Raw genomic sequence first — 16,482 nt, 5'->3', positions numbered from 1 at the left:
GGCACCCAACACCTGACTGAATGAAGTGATGCATCCGTGTAGCTTATTTGATGGCCTCTGTTTCCTTTCTGAAGGAAAGCAAAGTCGAAAGAAAGGCAGCCTACATAGCAGTACCATCAATACCGCTAGTATGTGAAGCAATGCTACCTATATGCATCGTGCTCAAGCTCAAGGTTACAGTGATTGGTCGTGGCACATCACGACATTGCACTTTCAGCACCATTTCTGTCATGCCACTTCACATGACATGAAAAAGCACACTTATAGGTACAATAACTTTTAATACACAATTTTAACTACATAACTATACAAGGTCTTCTGCTTGAAGCTTTCCGTAGTGGCCTTATGATGTATACGAGTCTTTCGCTGCGTGTTCTTTCTGCCATAATGCCTTCTTTTCACTGCAAAGTTGAAAAATAATTATTTCACACATCTTTAACATAGACTTGTTCACAACTCATGGTTAAGGACCAGTGTTAGATCAAAAGGACAAAAAAATGCAAACAAAACACTGAAGGCATGATACATCTAATGTTCTAAGCAGATATAGTCAACTTCTGTTAATTTTATCCTGAAGGGACTGAAAAAAGTGCTTGAATTATCCAGCGGGTTGAATTAAACAAGATGCAGAAAAAATGACAAGACACGCTCCTGATTTGTTTGGCAGTATTTGCCTGATTTTAACATTCCGCCCACTTTCTAAAGTCTTAGAAGCCCCGCCTGATTCTAAATGTATGCCCACTTTCTATTTGTCCAGAGTAGGAAACTAACATAGAAGTGACAGTAAAGCTCCTAAACAAAGTATAAATCTAGCATGCACCCGACGTTTTAGCAAAAAATGTCGGCAAGTGTCTAATATGTGTTGCACAATGGTGGCCGGCTTTCTAAGGTTAGCTTCACCACAATACGTCGGTGTTATCTTGTAAAGCATATGAACACAGCGAAGGTGGTTTTGGTTTCCTATCTGAGTGCACCGTGTAAGCAACTTTTGGCCCAGTTTTCCAGGTAAAAAGAAGAAAGCGCACATTAGAATCAGCCAAATAGCATAATTAGACATTGTGAGCTACGGTTATCATTGGAAAAATCTTCCTAGGGCAGACGAAACATTGGCATTTTTGGACAGGAGATAACACGTGTTCAATGCATTCACTGTCCCTTAAGCTCAACCAAGACAGACGGTGCCAGTAAAGGGGTCAACATAGGGTTCAGGCACATGCGTGCTGATTGGTCAAGTTTGAATTATCAGACAAGGGCCAATGCTGGGATAAAAATAACAAAAGTTTGGGCCCATAGAAATGCATGGACACCAGCCAAGGCCTTTAGTCGGGATTGATTTAATGAAAAATCAGATTAACTGGAGTGGAATTAGTGGAAGTCTAGTGTATTTTAAAAAGGATTAGGACAGTGATGTTGATTCCTGCCCACAGCCTTCTTGCTGATGGCCCATTTTAGTACATGTGCATGATGCACCAAGGAAAGCATATAGTAGATTCACTCACAGACGTGAGTGCGCAATCACACTTTGCAAACAAAATGGTCTCCTAGCATGGTGAAAAGTATTAGCAACTCAGGAAGGCAGAATCACTGGCACAGATACTTGCAAGGAGTGGCAGGACTGACCACAGTATGGAAAAAAGTGCATGTACATGTGCTTCCTTTGAGAGACACTTGCCACTGCATTTTTTGTCTATCACCGAGTATTATAGCTACGTTCACTTGCTGAAACTCAAAATAAGTTTGCCTATGAGGCATACTGAATTGTCTCTCCTTGAAATCATAAGCACTATATTTCACTAACTGCTTTGTATTGCTTTTAGGCAAGCCTAAATCTCAGTAAAGAAGTCACAGTTTCGCCCGAAAGGCGAAGCATCGATTGCAATAGCAAATAGTAGATAGCTATGCGAAGTAAGAATAGTAGTTTTATTGGCCATATAAGCTTGTAAACATTTGCTTACTAATTAAATTAACAAGCACTGTGTCACGCACGCACAGGTAAACATGAACACATCACGCTCGATGACTGCAGAAACTCGCTGTCAAAATGCTGGAGTGAGGAATCACGGCAGCAGCAGCGAACGAACTGATCTTCATGCATCTCTCACTTCAATGCGAATGAAACGTCAAAAGCACAGCGCACATGACGCTACCGGCACTATGCGCATCCTGCAAACATCATAGATCACTTTGTAGATGAGGCCCACGCGGGCACACACTTTGGCCACGTCACTGATTGCTTTCAAGATACGGCGCCCACACAGCCGCGCCGTAAGCAGCAGGCGCCGGAGATGAACAAGCCCCCTCACTCCCGTGCCTCGCACATGACAGAAGAGGGCGTGCTTCCGCCCCTCCTTCCTCACTTGCGCAGGTGAGATTGACCCGCGATCAGTGGCTCACCCTCGCACGCTTTCACTCGCACATACAGCATCACGGCGTCCGGCGACAATATTATCGCCCTTGGACTTTACACGGAACTTCACGGCAATGAAATAAATGTGCCTGGACTGTCCATATAATTGCTATTGCAATAAAACAAGCACACAAATGTTGAGCTTTATCAAACAACAATTATACTTCATTTAAATGAAGTATGCCAATGAGTAAGTCTCAGCAACAGGTTGCACTTACAGTTTGTAGGCTATATATGAAGATTGTGATTTTGTAGTTTGTCTAAAGCGTAAATGATATGCAGCTGTGCCAAAAACAATACCATAACGTGGCACTGCCATAGAAGTATTATGAGGCTCCAGTATTCTAAAAAATATTTAAACTTCTTTCAGCATTCTTACGTGACCTGAACCACCTTACAGGAGTTGTGGAGGAATTTAAAACAACCACTTCTCAGACCTGGTGGAAAAAAAGAAAAAACTAGTGCTGCCATCTAACATGTTCACCTTTGAGAGGTAATATGAAAAGTTTTATAGTATTTAAATAGTAATCAGGGAAGAATGCCAGCAGAAGGGACACGCTTGCTATATTTGTAGAAATACAGAAAAATGCTTAGAGATGGCATTCAGGAATGCTAAGTTCGTGTGCAAAAGAAAGAATTACATGAGGACTAAAATGATAGTCGTAACTATGTTAGTGATGAATGTGTTCTTTACAAGAGGCATCATGCATGCTACAGTTTTCGCAAGATCACCGAAAGATAACCAGGTGGCCACAGATAGCCAATAAAGGTCCCTTTGTCGAAATGCTGGCTGCTGGCCACAGCTTCCTTTGTCCGTCCACTGCTCACCAATACAAGTTTTCGCTTTCTCGAGATGTGTCTTGCTTCACTATAATTGACAAAATTGTACAAGTGTAGGAACAAGGCCAGTACGTATGGTGTGACAGGCCATAACGATGCAGGTTGTGATGAACAGTCTGTCAATGTGGAACCGCACTGTAGCACAACATTGTCACATAATAATAACACTTGCACAGAACTCTCACCCTCAATGTTGTATGAAATCTCAAAACTTAATTGGGCAGTTTCAAGGTCATACTTTCATCTGTCTACATCCGGAACTTTACTGCTACACTGCTATAACATATGAAAATGTCGAAAGAAAAGAATAATTACTATTCAACTATGACAAAAGATAGCCATTATTTTTTGTTTGCATTTTTCATCAGGAAGACACTTTTTGCCATTCCTGTCAGCCTGAGAAGCGATGCTTATTGTTCTGTGTTGTCCCTTTAAGTAAGTCACTATGCATAAGTGTGCCTGTCAGCCGCCAATGCAGATCCCCGGCAGTGACCAAGATAATTTGTGAGCGTGAAACACCCATATACTATCGCACCATTAGCTCAGAAGTTGGTTAAACTAAAATTATGTGATAAGTTCTTGTTTTCATACAACACGTGACGCAACAGAACTTATCAAGTGTTGCTTGCGTCTTTCATTTTCTGGCAGAGCATATTGGCACAAAACTTGCAAGTTTCTGAACAACAGAGACATTCAGGAGCTTTGGACGACGTTAGCAATTGAAGAATTTCATTAAAGAACTTCGATGTCTTCAAGAGACAATGACGAGACAACAAAGGGATGTAGCCCGAGGAACACCAATTATCCTTATTAAGATCATTGACCAGCACAAGTCATAACTCTTGCTTAAATTTTCAAATTTAAAATAAAAAAAAACCGCAACATTTCACCAATAAATGCCACCTGAGTTTAAAACCTGCTAACGTGTTAATTAGAGAGAAATCAAAACTGTTGCACTGCGGAAGGTCAACTGGCACCCAAAAGGTTATTATACTGATGCCACCAAATATGCCTCTACCTGTACTCCTTCATCCAATAGTCATGCTGCCAGTACCGAAACTCTGGCACTGTTATCCCCATCGCCTTGGTTGCCACACTCAGCGTAGCACCCGACACAAGCCTGTAAAAACAAAACAAGTTAAAATAACCACCAAAGAAAATACAAAATAAGTTTAGGTTAATTAAGCGCTTTTCAAAAAATTCTATTTTTCTTAATTTCACAATAATACACCATGTTATTACAAGAGAAAATGAAGGGCAATGTTACATTTCTTTAACTTCGCAGTGGAACACTAGCTCCGACATGTCAGTGCGACGTCACGAATTTCGAGGGTCTTCTTTTTTTTGTATTTGGGCCGCGTTGTGTCAGTAAGTTCCCAAAACTTGCTATGTCCGATATTTTGCTCAAGTAGCAAGAACTGGGCGACTCTGAATATATTCGTGATCTGTCAGCACAACAGCCAGGCAGAGATGAAAAAGAAGAGATGATCAAAGGCACTGGTCAGCTCTTCCTTTTCGCCTTTTGTCTAGTTGTTGTGCTGACAATTTTAGAATGCTACTCTAGAACGCAGTGTATGTAGTCTATATTACGGATAAACAATTAGGTAGGCCAGATTAGATGCAGTAAGAATCCATGAAAGCCCAGCAAGCTAGAGCGGGAACTTCGAGATGGCATCACCCTCCATTTGCTGTTGTGTCTGCTCTAGCCTACCAAGGGCTTTCTCATGGTAAAAGTGAATATTTTAGTCTTGTAGAAGAGTAATTTACTAATACAGGTGAAATCGTTTTCCTATGAGTGATCTTTTAAAATGCAGTACTCTTTTTTCTGTCAAAGCATCTAGGGGTTTCATGGAGCCAAACTCTGCTAACTTGGCACCTGCCTGGCCCAGCAATGTCCAATGAAACGGGTGAGGCCATGACTTCCATAACAACACTGATTACGTGTTTCCCACAATACTTTAAAACCGTCTTCTTTTTTTGCCAACCCTTAATTTCCACAAATTTCGTGGTTCAAAATATCGTGAAATTTTAAGGCCACACAAAATTTTCAGAGAATAAATGTGGACACTACACTGAAACAAAACATTTACTTTGCCAGCTGGTCCTGCTTTCTTTACCCAGCCAAGAAAATGACACACTTGATTTACTTGGCTATGCAAGCTTACACTGAGCCAGAAAACAGCTATGTGTGCAAAAGAAACAAGAAGCAACACTACTTTGTGCATGTTGTAAAAGAAAGTCACAGCTTTGCTCAAAAGGCAAAGCATCAACTGCGATAGCAAATTAGTAGACAGCTATATGAAGTAAGGATAGTAGTTTTATTGGCCGTATGAGCACATAAACATTTGCTTACTAACTGAATTAGCAAGCGTGGTGTCACGCACATGCAAGCAAATATGAACACATCTCACTAGATAACCGTGGAAACTCGCTGTCAAAACACTGGGGTGAGGAAGCTCGGCAGCAGCAGCGAGCGAATCGACCTTCGCGCTGCCTCTCGCTTCAAAGCGGACAACGGCTAAAACACAGTGGATGGCGGGCTCTGCCCCCTTCGCATATTCCTTTCAAGACAGAACACACACGGCCGCGCCGTAAGCAGGTGCCACCAGAGTAGAATGCCCTCCTCCGACAGCATGCACTCGACGGAACCTGCCACGCTTCGTCCCCGCTTTCCTCCCTTGCGCATGTGAGTGAGCCACCACGGTCAGCCCATCCTTGCATGCTTTCCCTTGCACACATAGCATACGCCACGGGGCAATGATGTTATAGCCCTTGGACTTTACACGGAACACCATGGTGATGGCAGAAATGTGCCTGAAGTACCCATATAATTGCTATCACAATAAAAAATCTTGACTTGATTATGCATGCAAGCATGCTAGTTTATTTCATGCTAGAAAGCCAATCCATCCTTTGGACAAGTGATGCATTAGAAATTATGCCTGAAGAGCACTTGCAAATGACATAGAAGTTTAAACAAACCCCACTATATTGAAAAGGAAGAAATGGTGAAAAAACAATGCAAAGAGCTTTTGTGGCTTAAGTGAGCAGTATGGCTGAAACCCAAAATCATGATGTTTGGTAGCCACAACTGCGCCCAAATTCGCCGCTTCGCGAACAAGTGAGGCTGCGAAATTAGAGGGCTTTACAGTGTCGTACATACTAACCAACAATGTACAGTAGTTTTGAACTTTTCTATCCTTCCTGTCCCATCATCTTTTCTGTCTTAATCCGAAGTATCTCCTAAGCACTAGAATGTCTTGGATGTTTAAGTTCCAATTCGCCCAATTTTCTACCTTAAAGAGTACTGCTCTATCTTTTCCCCCAAAGACCTGAACATATATGTACTCAGAAAAATTTATGCAGAAACCATTGAAGCTGATTACATGAATAAGCAAATAGCCTGCTGATCCCATTGAATTATCCGTGCAATTTTGTGGATCACTGAAATGCATCAGACGAACCAACAGAACTATGAAGATGGCATGCTCAAGACTTTAATGATGTTTGGATGATTAAAGCATAGTTTAGTGGTTATTAATGCTTTGGACCAGTAACAGCAAAGGCATGATTTTTTTTCTATAGAATTTTTTCTTTTCTTATATTGTGCTTTAGAAGATATTAAAACACACAAAATTCCAGTGCACTGCCTGTGCTTCTTTTTGAAACGAAAAGCTTCACTATACTAATCAACACCGCGCTTCGCGCGAGCCGGCGTATGTCAGAGCACGAGCGACGTCGTGCACGGCAGAGGTGGCCGCCGCCGACTGCGTCGCCTGACTTTTCGCCGCTGCCGCGCGTGACGTCATGCGCAGTGCGGGTGCCCACTGCCGCATGCTATGCGTCATTGTTCGACGTTCGCTGCAAGCGCGTGTTTATCGCGGAGGCCGACTATATAACCGCTCGCCAGAGATTAGGCGTGCGCATTCAACATTGAAGGAGAAGAGAGTGATACTACCGATACAGAAGTGCGGCTCTTATGGTATATATCATTGATAAGCAATTTGCATAACTACACAAGGCACACATATAGCATAACCATAAACTAACCAAAGCATATCCATAAGTTAAACCGTAAGCATAACCACAGGCTAAATCATAAAGCATAACCATAAGCTAAACCGTAAGCACATCCATAACTTAAACCATAAGCATATCCATAAGTTAAACCGTAAGCATAACCATAGGCTAAATCATAAAGCATAGCCATAAGCTAAACCATAAGCATCACCGAACCTTTTCGCTTCGAGATATCCAGGCTTAACCTTAGCTAAACCCCCGCCAATTTTTTTCACTAATTTGGAAACCACAAAAAAACCTCTCTCTATACCTTGTACAAGGTGAACATTGGCAATGTCAGAGACCGGACGTGAGAAGGAACATTATCATCGTTGTTTCCTGGTGTCGAACCATCCAAAGCATGCGTAGCTTCCTCACAGTTCATCATAAAGCTACACAGCCTGCCCGTCACACACAAACTGGAATTCCTGAGTGAGTGTGTATTTGGCCAAATACAAAAATAATTTTTAAAAAAGTGGGGGCTCTCAAAGAAAGTTAGCGTTTGCTTAAAAATGAAATATAGTGCTTTTCTAAAGCCTTCATGTTGATGGATACCATCGGTCAATATATATTGTTTCTCAGCCTGGCTGTTCACGTTTTGTTTCTTTGTCGGGATTGTCGACATAGCATCAGCTGCTGATCAAAGCAACACGTCGACAAATGCCACTACCGTATAATTATGATGGATTGACAGATGAATTTTGTGAGTGTCATCGTTGAAATGGAAAAGTTGCTGGCACTGCCAAACCCATTCTTTTAACCAACTTGTTGCATCTATTCCCAGCTTTTAAGTTATTACCAGATATCTAAGTATTTATACGTCTTAAGTAACGTTCTACTGCAGATTCATTCATCCTTCCTTTATTCTGCAAACCCAAAATTTAATTAATTTAATTATGGAGTTTTATGTGCTGAAACCACGATCTGATTATGAGGAAAGCCATAGTGGGGGACTCTGGAATAATTTTGCCCACCTAGGGTTCTTTAACATGCACCTAATTCTAAGTAACATAGGCGTTTTTGCATTTCGCCCCCACTGAAATGCAGCCGCCGTGACCGGGATTCGATCCCACAACCTCGTGCTTAGCAACTGAACACCATAGCCACTACGCAACCGTGGCAGGTTCTGCAAACCCAAAGCCTCAGGATAATGCAACAATGTTATAACTTCTAAATGAACAATGCAATGCGTTAACAGAATGCGCTCAATTGTTCTGGCACATTAAGCATGAATAGTTGTTACTAACAAACTTTTTTTCTTATAACTTTTCATTCTCAGAGACCCTGATTTGGTTTCCAGCAGTAAGGCACTGCCTTATGAATTATCACCAAATTTTTCTCCTTTCATTTCATTCTTCTCTGCTTGATATGCAGTCGAGCCCAGTTGAAGCTAATTATTCTCTATACTATTGAATGCATAAAACTTACTGACCACTGCTCATGTAAAATATCTCCCTTATATCAAACTGGATATTGGATATCTTGAAGATGTGCATTGCCTGGTGAGTAGCCTCCTCGCTGAACACTTCAGGATGCACCATGCAATGGATGTACTGCACGGATGTACCGCCTACGCTCCCGGCCAGCATCACACATGGGACGGCTGTGTGGCCTCTATAAGGAAGTCATAGGGGACACGCCTGCAAACGCTGTACAGCCTCGCCCACCACATCGACCACCAATCCCTATCTCGACGGAGCTGCCAGGGGTCTCGAAGAACCATTCCCCAAAATGTACCCTACAGCAGACGGCAGCCTCTCTCCTCTAAGAGAGACTTGGGGACCACCTTCACATCTTCGTCGATGGATCCGTGATACCGGAGACTGGCTCATCCACAGCAGCCTGCGTTGCACCGGCTCTACAAAAAAGCAAGCTGCGCCGTCTCCCGGGGCACGCAAGTTCTACCGCAGCAGAGCTAGCAGGACTCCACCTTGCTCTGGAACTACTTGCAGAGGAGCTACCAGTGACCCCAGCAGCCATCTTCTGCGACTCCAAGGTGGCGCAGCTCTGCCTGCAGAACCCTGACAGGGCTAGCCTTGGCGTTGTGCTGCTCTCTTCAAGACTGACGGCCCTTCAGGACGCAGGATGTTCACTATCCATGCATTGGCTACCGGCACACGTGGGGATCCCGGGCAATGAAGAGGTGGACACTCTGGCAAAAAGTGCCCACCACTCAACTGTCCCCCTCAGCCCTGCTGTAACGGCCGCAGACTTCTCAAGACACAGGCTGCGCCGGCACATCATCGCCTGCCACCCAGACAAACGGGTATCCCTGGGCCGGCCTCCATGGCCTCTTCCACAGCACGGCCTCCTACGAAGGGATGCCTCGTTACTGCTCCGACTGCGAGTTGGCTGCTACTGGACGGCAGCCCGCCGGCACTGCCTTGGGAAAGCCACCTCGCCAGCTTGTGCCTCCTGTGGTGAACCAGAGACTTTGGAGCACCTCCTGCTGGCCTGCCCTGCTCACCTGCAGCACTGCGACCGACTTCTGCAAGAGTTCCACCGCCTGGGGCTCCCATGTTCACGACAGGAAGATATCCTCTTCCCCTGTCGTAATCAGCTACCAGCCTTCCTAAGTGTCGTCGAGTACCTCGACTCGTCGGGGCTCTCAGCGAGACTACAGGGAATTTCTACAAAGATGGATGGCCTAACGGCCATCCCACCACCTCGGGCTTCCTGACTCGCCACTACTTTGCTTCTACTGGGCCACTTCCTATACGGTCTAACTCCAGCATACTCCTCCGGTCGAAGCCACCGGGCCCTCCCTGCCGAGCTGCTCTGATGCTGCTAGGACGACCTTCTATCTTTCTCTCTCCTACCCTCTCTCTCTTTTAATCCCAACTCCCTCACCTTGCTGGCGCTGAGCCGTGCTCCCTCAGGGGTTGCAGAAAATAGTGCTAGCCTTTCCTCCTTCCCCACAAGAACCACTTCTCTCTCACTGTACTGCACCAGTCTGCACAGTCTCTCCGCACACTCTCGTGCTTGAGAATGCCATTCTTACTGATGCTGAAGGCCATTTCAAAGCGGGCATGATATGGTCATCCAAATATTCTCAGCTTATCAATTAACTGCGAGTAGAGACACCTACAGGGTTATACGCAGAAAACAAACCGTGCTCCCAGTACACATTTCAACTCGAAATTTTGATTTGAATAGCTGCCACTGAGTGCGACCGCCATTTCAGCGTCAACTATGTGACGTCAGGAAATGCAGGGTCACGACCACGTCAGCTGCTCTGAAGCAGTTTGAGACCACATCGAATGTGTGCTCTGCAGGCTCTGGCATCCAATCGTGCAGCAAGGGCGTTGCTGTTTGCCTGCAATTCCTTCACGTGATATGAAGCAGCTGCAAAGCACCAGGACACACGAGGAAAAATAAAATGATGTGTGGCGGCCAAAGCACATTTCTAGCTACTGCAATCACTTCTGGTGTTTGCAGTTCACAAAATTATGGCCTTCAAGATTGGCTTCCATTACTTGAAGGAGCCATTTCTGGGGGTGCCAATCATTTCGTGCCAGACCACTGTTTGGCTCAAGTATGACATAAAAATTTAAAATACTAATTTTTTTTAATGTGCCCAATGCATTCAAGTTTTGCAAGCTTGCAGTGACATGCATAGAGTTTTAACATACAGCGCATAATTCAAGATAAAAAATTTATGCAGATCCCACGCACTGTGGAAATCAATGTAAGCGAAGCCTGGTGTGCTGTTTGCTTTGACTGACGATAATTAATGGTGATGTTGATGGCAAATGTTTAATTTCTTCAACATTTAGCCCCACAGGAGAGTGGTGAGTTGACGTCAAATATTACCTTGCATGCGCCACTGCTGTTTGCCTGCATGGTACACAAAACACAAAGGGAGATGTGTTTGGTTGAGGCATTGTTGTGCGCCACATTTCATAACCTCTCCGAGGGTTGAGCATTGTCGTTGCCTCATATGGCCCATCGTATTGTGGAAGTATTAAACTTCAATTGGATTATGGGGCTATACGTGCCAAAACCACAATCTGATTATGGGGCTTGCCGTAGTGGCGCACTCCGGATGGTGTTCTCTAAACGTGTCCCTAAATCTAAGTGCACGGGCACTTCTTTATTTCGCCCCCATCGAAATGGGCAGCCGTGGTCAGGATCAAATCCCTGACCTTAAGCAATGCCATAGACACAAAGCTACCATGGCGGGCACAGAAGTGTTGATTTGACATACAACCACTTCTATGGTGTCTCATAGACCCTGTGGTGCGCTTTAATTAATGCGACTCTGCTTCTGCACGCCCTGCATAAGTTATCCACTTGACATGTTTGCATGGTGTTTTTATTTTTCGGAAGCAGCAGAGACGTACCGTACCGTACCCTAAACTTAAGTTTACCCAGTTTCCTCACAACCACTGTTGTGTGCACTTCCCCCTCATTTATATTGCTTAATTCTTTGTAGATTATGAGCTGTCACCACACACTGACTTCTTTGCCGGGGAATGCAATAGGCACCTAGCAACTTAAAGAGGCCAGGCTGTCAGATGAAATGGTATTTCCTGGCCTGCATTGCCTGTGGCAGTAGATCCGTTCAGTTATGCTGCAATCTCTGGCTGCAACAGGCACCAACCACATGACATGAACTGAGCTGAAACACATGAAAGGTGTAAGGTCAGTGTACAAGTTTCACAATGCTTGTTCTGTTAAAAAAAAATATATTGATCTGAATAAACGTGATAATGAGCATAACTGGTTGTTTGATGGACAAGCTTTAATTAATTATAGTATTCAATGTTCCAGAGCAAAACTGCAGCTATAAAAAATGCCGTTGTGTAGGGCTCCAAATTGATTTGCGCCACCTGGGTTTCTTTAAAGGTTTCCAACCCCTTCTGGAACCGGCTGCGGCAGCCAGAGATCAAACCCACAGCTTTGCGCTCGGTGGCCGAATTGCTATTGAACTGAATGCGATTTATTGCTGCTTGTGTATGCAAGTTTTAAATAAAGCAAGAAAAGCAAGATCTTTAGCCAAAGGCTAGTGATGGATCCAACTTAAAACACAACATGTGAAAACAGCAATTCAGGAGATTGCAGTTTGCATCTTTAAAGAAAGTGAAAAAATTCAATTAATATAGCAAACATGGCAGGATTCGTACAAAACATATGACTCAAAATTTGAGGATAATTTAAAGACTTCATGAATGCCAAAGGCCAAAATTCAAGGAAAGGGAAACAAACTTTACTCGTGCACATGCACTGAAAACTAGTGAGATCTTCTTATCAGCTGCAATTTCTTAGAGGTAAGCAGCTGCTACGTAGGACACGCGCTTCAAGCTATTGAGGTCGCTTGTCTAAGTCGACTTACCCATTGTAATGATGTCAATTGCCTTCTGGCATGACGGTTAATAGTGTCCAGCTTCAGCCAAAGATACTTGTGATAAAGCCAAATGGCTGACGCTTACTTTTCGCCAAAGATTTCTAGAGCCTCGGGCTCAAAAATGGAGCCATGATGCTGCAGTGTGAAGAAACTAGCAAAACAACAAAGTGGTGGCACGGCTCCTGGTCGCCTGTTTGGCTTTGTCTAGCTCCACGATGGCAACGGTTATTTAAACGAGCCCGTCTTCAGTGGCAGTGTATACAGCAAATCGTGATCGCTTAGTGACACGCTCGAAGGAAAATATCTAGGACTGTTTCCTGATAGATAAGTGTTCGTGGCAAAGACCCCATGAGGAGTTTGTTGCTTTAAATGCGCGAGTCACCCCCTACCCTAGTTGTCAAAAAATTCAAGAGGAACGCTTATTTTCTAGAAGTTTCAAGGGCCACCGAGTCCCCGTCTTCTGAATTAAAGGGTATTCAAGAATTTCAAGGAGGTGTACAAACCCTGACATGCTCAGTTTATGAAAATTTGGTAACAGTAGGTAACATACAAAACAATTCCTAGCAGCATATGTAAATGGCCACTTACACAATGTACACCACATATCTTTATGACGACACATGTATGTATAGGTGCATGTGTGTTTATAGTAACATTATACAGATGTAAGATGCATCGCACACATCACGCTTTCATGCCTCATACAGTGGGCCAACACAGTGGACAGGACTGCGCTTCAGCTATAGATGTGCCAAGTACAAGCAACTAGAACTTATGAGGACCTTGCATTAATGAAGAAAAAATATATATATATTATATAAAAGGCCTGAACCACAAGCCTCTGAAGCACAGTACCCATGGGGACTTAGGGAACGGGCTTGGCAAAATCAGCGGGGAAAGAAGACCCTGTTGAGCTTGACTCTAGTCTGACTCTGTGAAGAGACATGAGTGCATCTGGCAAAAGTGGCAACATGACTCACCCGAGTAGGCTTCCAAGCCCAGCACCTACAAGTGAGCCACGAACACCCATGTTGAGTTTGTAGACAAAGCCTGCAAGGGCTGCACGAGAGGACGCCACAGGCTATGTTGAGACACACAAAGCCACAACCATTTAAAGGCCAACAGACACAGAACTGAATGGAAACATAGGGTACTTAATTCTTATATTTTATTGAAATGTAGAAGTCATAAGAAAAACGGAAATGAAAATAGAAAACTTACTCCCTCCGGCATATCAAGAACACTAGCATGGGCTCTACATTGGGCTTCGAGTGCTTAAATAAGAATTTTTAAGCACAAAATTCAGCCTATCAGAAATGATACGTTGGGCTTTGTGGGTCGAGAGGTTCCCATAACACCGCGCGAATGGCATTAAATTTTAAGGCATTCAGCAGTTAAGGTCATTTCTTGTACCCGTATGGTGCAGGTATCACCCGTTAATTTCTATTTCTTAGAAATAAAAGCTTCAATTAGTAAGCACATCTTGGGCATCACTACCACAGCGCTGAAATTGCATCTTGCTTTGACATCCATACCATACATATACAGTAGTTTCACACTCAGCAAAGCTCCATTTTGGTAAAATTTCTATATGAATATGCTCTCATAAAAAAAAAACAAATTTCTGTTTATCAAGGCTGGCCTTATCTTTGTGTTTCAGTCTCTCAGACAGTTTGGCAATCAAGATAGCTGAATAAAAAGCCTCAAATTCCTTGAAGCCGCATTTTTCTAGCTTTTTGTCCTAAGGTCCTTTTCCATGTATTCTTATGAGAATAAACTCCATTGTCATAGTCAAAAAGACCTTAAAGGCAGCTAAACAACAGCTGCCATCTATTAACAACTCCAAGCTAAACAGGTTATTACTTGCAGCAAGGTCTGTCCAGTTAACGAAAGAAAAAAAAATTCAGTAGTTCTCATGGTTCACTTGAGCGACTGTAATGCACTAGCATTAGCAGACCCTATCATTGAATGGTTGCCTGTCAACATTCGAATGCTTCTTTTCCTAGGCCATGATCCATGTTAGTTATGATATGATCGACTGCTACTGTCTACGAGCCTACGTCACCGATGATCAACCGGTGCAACAGCACGACTACTGTTTTTTGTGATGTTTCTCTTACAGTCGCCAATTGATAAATCAGATTGCTAGATGTGCATGAATTTGGCTGCAACCTGATCAGTCTGTATTTCAACCGCTCTCATGCTGTCGCTACAAATGAAAGAAAGTACAGCCAATACTTGCACCGCATTTCTGTTCCCTGACAACTTAAAGCCCAGCTGCAAAAAAAAATTTACCTATGCTACTTTGGTTATAAATGAGCAGCATATACTGCTGAAGCAACATGGGCAAATTGATGGGCTGGTAATTGTCTAATTTCCTTTATGACAGCCTGTACATAGCACCAAAGCAGACATGTGCAAATGGTGAGTGGCAGGTATGATGTTAAGCCCCACCATGTTGCCTCCAAGATTTTTAGTGCATAGCGGGAGCCCAAAGGCAACAGCTAATCTCAGAGGTCAAGTGTGGGAGCGCATTCTTAGTCATGAATCAATTCCAGTGAGCGGTAACAGCTCTTTCTTTTTTCCCCTGGTATAAAAGATATCGACATTTACGAGCCTCTTGTGGCACATCCAGTCGCATGTCAAACATAATATCTTGCACTGAGACAGCTCTATGCCTACATTATCTGAAACTGAAGTTATTATGCAGACCAAAATTTTGTTGCAGGTGGCTTTTAAACACAGGTCCAACATGCTCCAATAGCTGAATGATTGTGCATTTTTCTGCGACAGTCACTGTCTGGCACTTTCCTCCCTTAAATGGACACTAAAGGCAAATAGTAAGTCAACGTAGACTGTTTAATAAAATACCATTCCAGAAACCTCGCAATGCTTGTTTCGGGCCAAGAAAGGACTTAGTTGACGAGAAAACTGCATCTGAAGGGTTTGAATATCCTTTTCGAAATTGAAATCTCCCGCCATCCAACCGGGGTAGTGGTGACATTGCATACGCCATCACCATCCTCTGCTGCCGTCGGCAAGTAAAACAGCGCCCAATAGATGGCGGTACCGACCCAAGACAGAGCGGTGGATTCGCCGCTGCAGCTGCTTTTTAGTCGAGTGACATAGACCGTTCAGGAATCCCGCGACATCACATGGAAAGTGAATTCTCTGCTGCTTGCAGTTTGTGCAAGTTCCACGAGCCAGCAAAACCAGCACAGCACTACGCGATAATGAAACTACTGAAATGAGAAAGCATGGGTGACGCAGAGTCAAGCGAAAACGAAACCTTTTGACTGCCTACGTCATTGTCAAGGGCAATTTCAATTAGTTCTTTTTTTTAAAAATGAAATAGAACTGTACAAGTAGCATATTATTTTGTTTTATAAGGCAATATAAGGATGTCTCTTTCCAACGAGTTGTTGAGCACTAGAGACAGAATTTAACTCGGGAGTGCTTTTGTCATTGGGCAAGCGCTTGAATGTCCCGGGGGAGTCTTTAATCATGTCCTGGATTTACCTCAATTTCTCTATTAATAAGGCTCTGTTCCCGATAATATTGATGCCTTAGAGATTCTCGAGCACTAATCTATCACTTTAGCTTGACTTAATATTTGCCTTTAGTGTCCCTTTAATAGTGGCCATTGCTGGTGCTGACATTGAGAGAGGAGTTGGTACCGCTCTAAGCTGCTTGGTGATTCTGAACAAAAAAGGTTTGTAGTAAAGTCTAACCCACTTATAACAATCTCAGATATAATGACAACTACATTTCAGTGCATTTGTGATTTTCCGACCATGCCTACTGAAACTGCTTTCAGGTATAAGGAAAG

The 16,482-nt window shown here is 43.5% G+C and overlaps 1 protein-coding gene across 1 annotated transcript in view; it reads right to left on the bottom strand.

Annotated features, from left to right (window-relative positions):
* Window positions 1–261: 261 nt before the first annotated feature.
* The window catches only part of 140up (RPII140-upstream gene protein), a 40,518-nt gene continuing 24,297 nt past the window's right edge, over window positions 262–16,482 (bottom strand). Inside the window, exons 5-7 of the mRNA XM_075704135.1 lie at window positions 13,634–13,712; window positions 4,266–4,367; window positions 262–401 (exon numbers count right to left, since the gene is read on the bottom strand). Of these exons, the coding sequence (XP_075560250.1) occupies window positions 344–401; window positions 4,266–4,367; window positions 13,634–13,712 (239 nt within the window). The 3' untranslated portion in view covers window positions 262–343. The remainder of the gene's footprint in view (window positions 402–4,265; window positions 4,368–13,633; window positions 13,713–16,482) is intronic.

The sequence above is a fragment of the Dermacentor variabilis genome, chromosome 9 (genome assembly GCF_050947875.1).
Source record: "Dermacentor variabilis isolate Ectoservices chromosome 9, ASM5094787v1, whole genome shotgun sequence".
Taxonomy (NCBI): Eukaryota; Metazoa; Arthropoda; class Arachnida; order Ixodida; family Ixodidae; genus Dermacentor; species Dermacentor variabilis.
The sequence above is the reverse complement of the archived record's forward strand: the minus strand, read 5'-3'. Positions and strand labels throughout refer to the sequence as shown.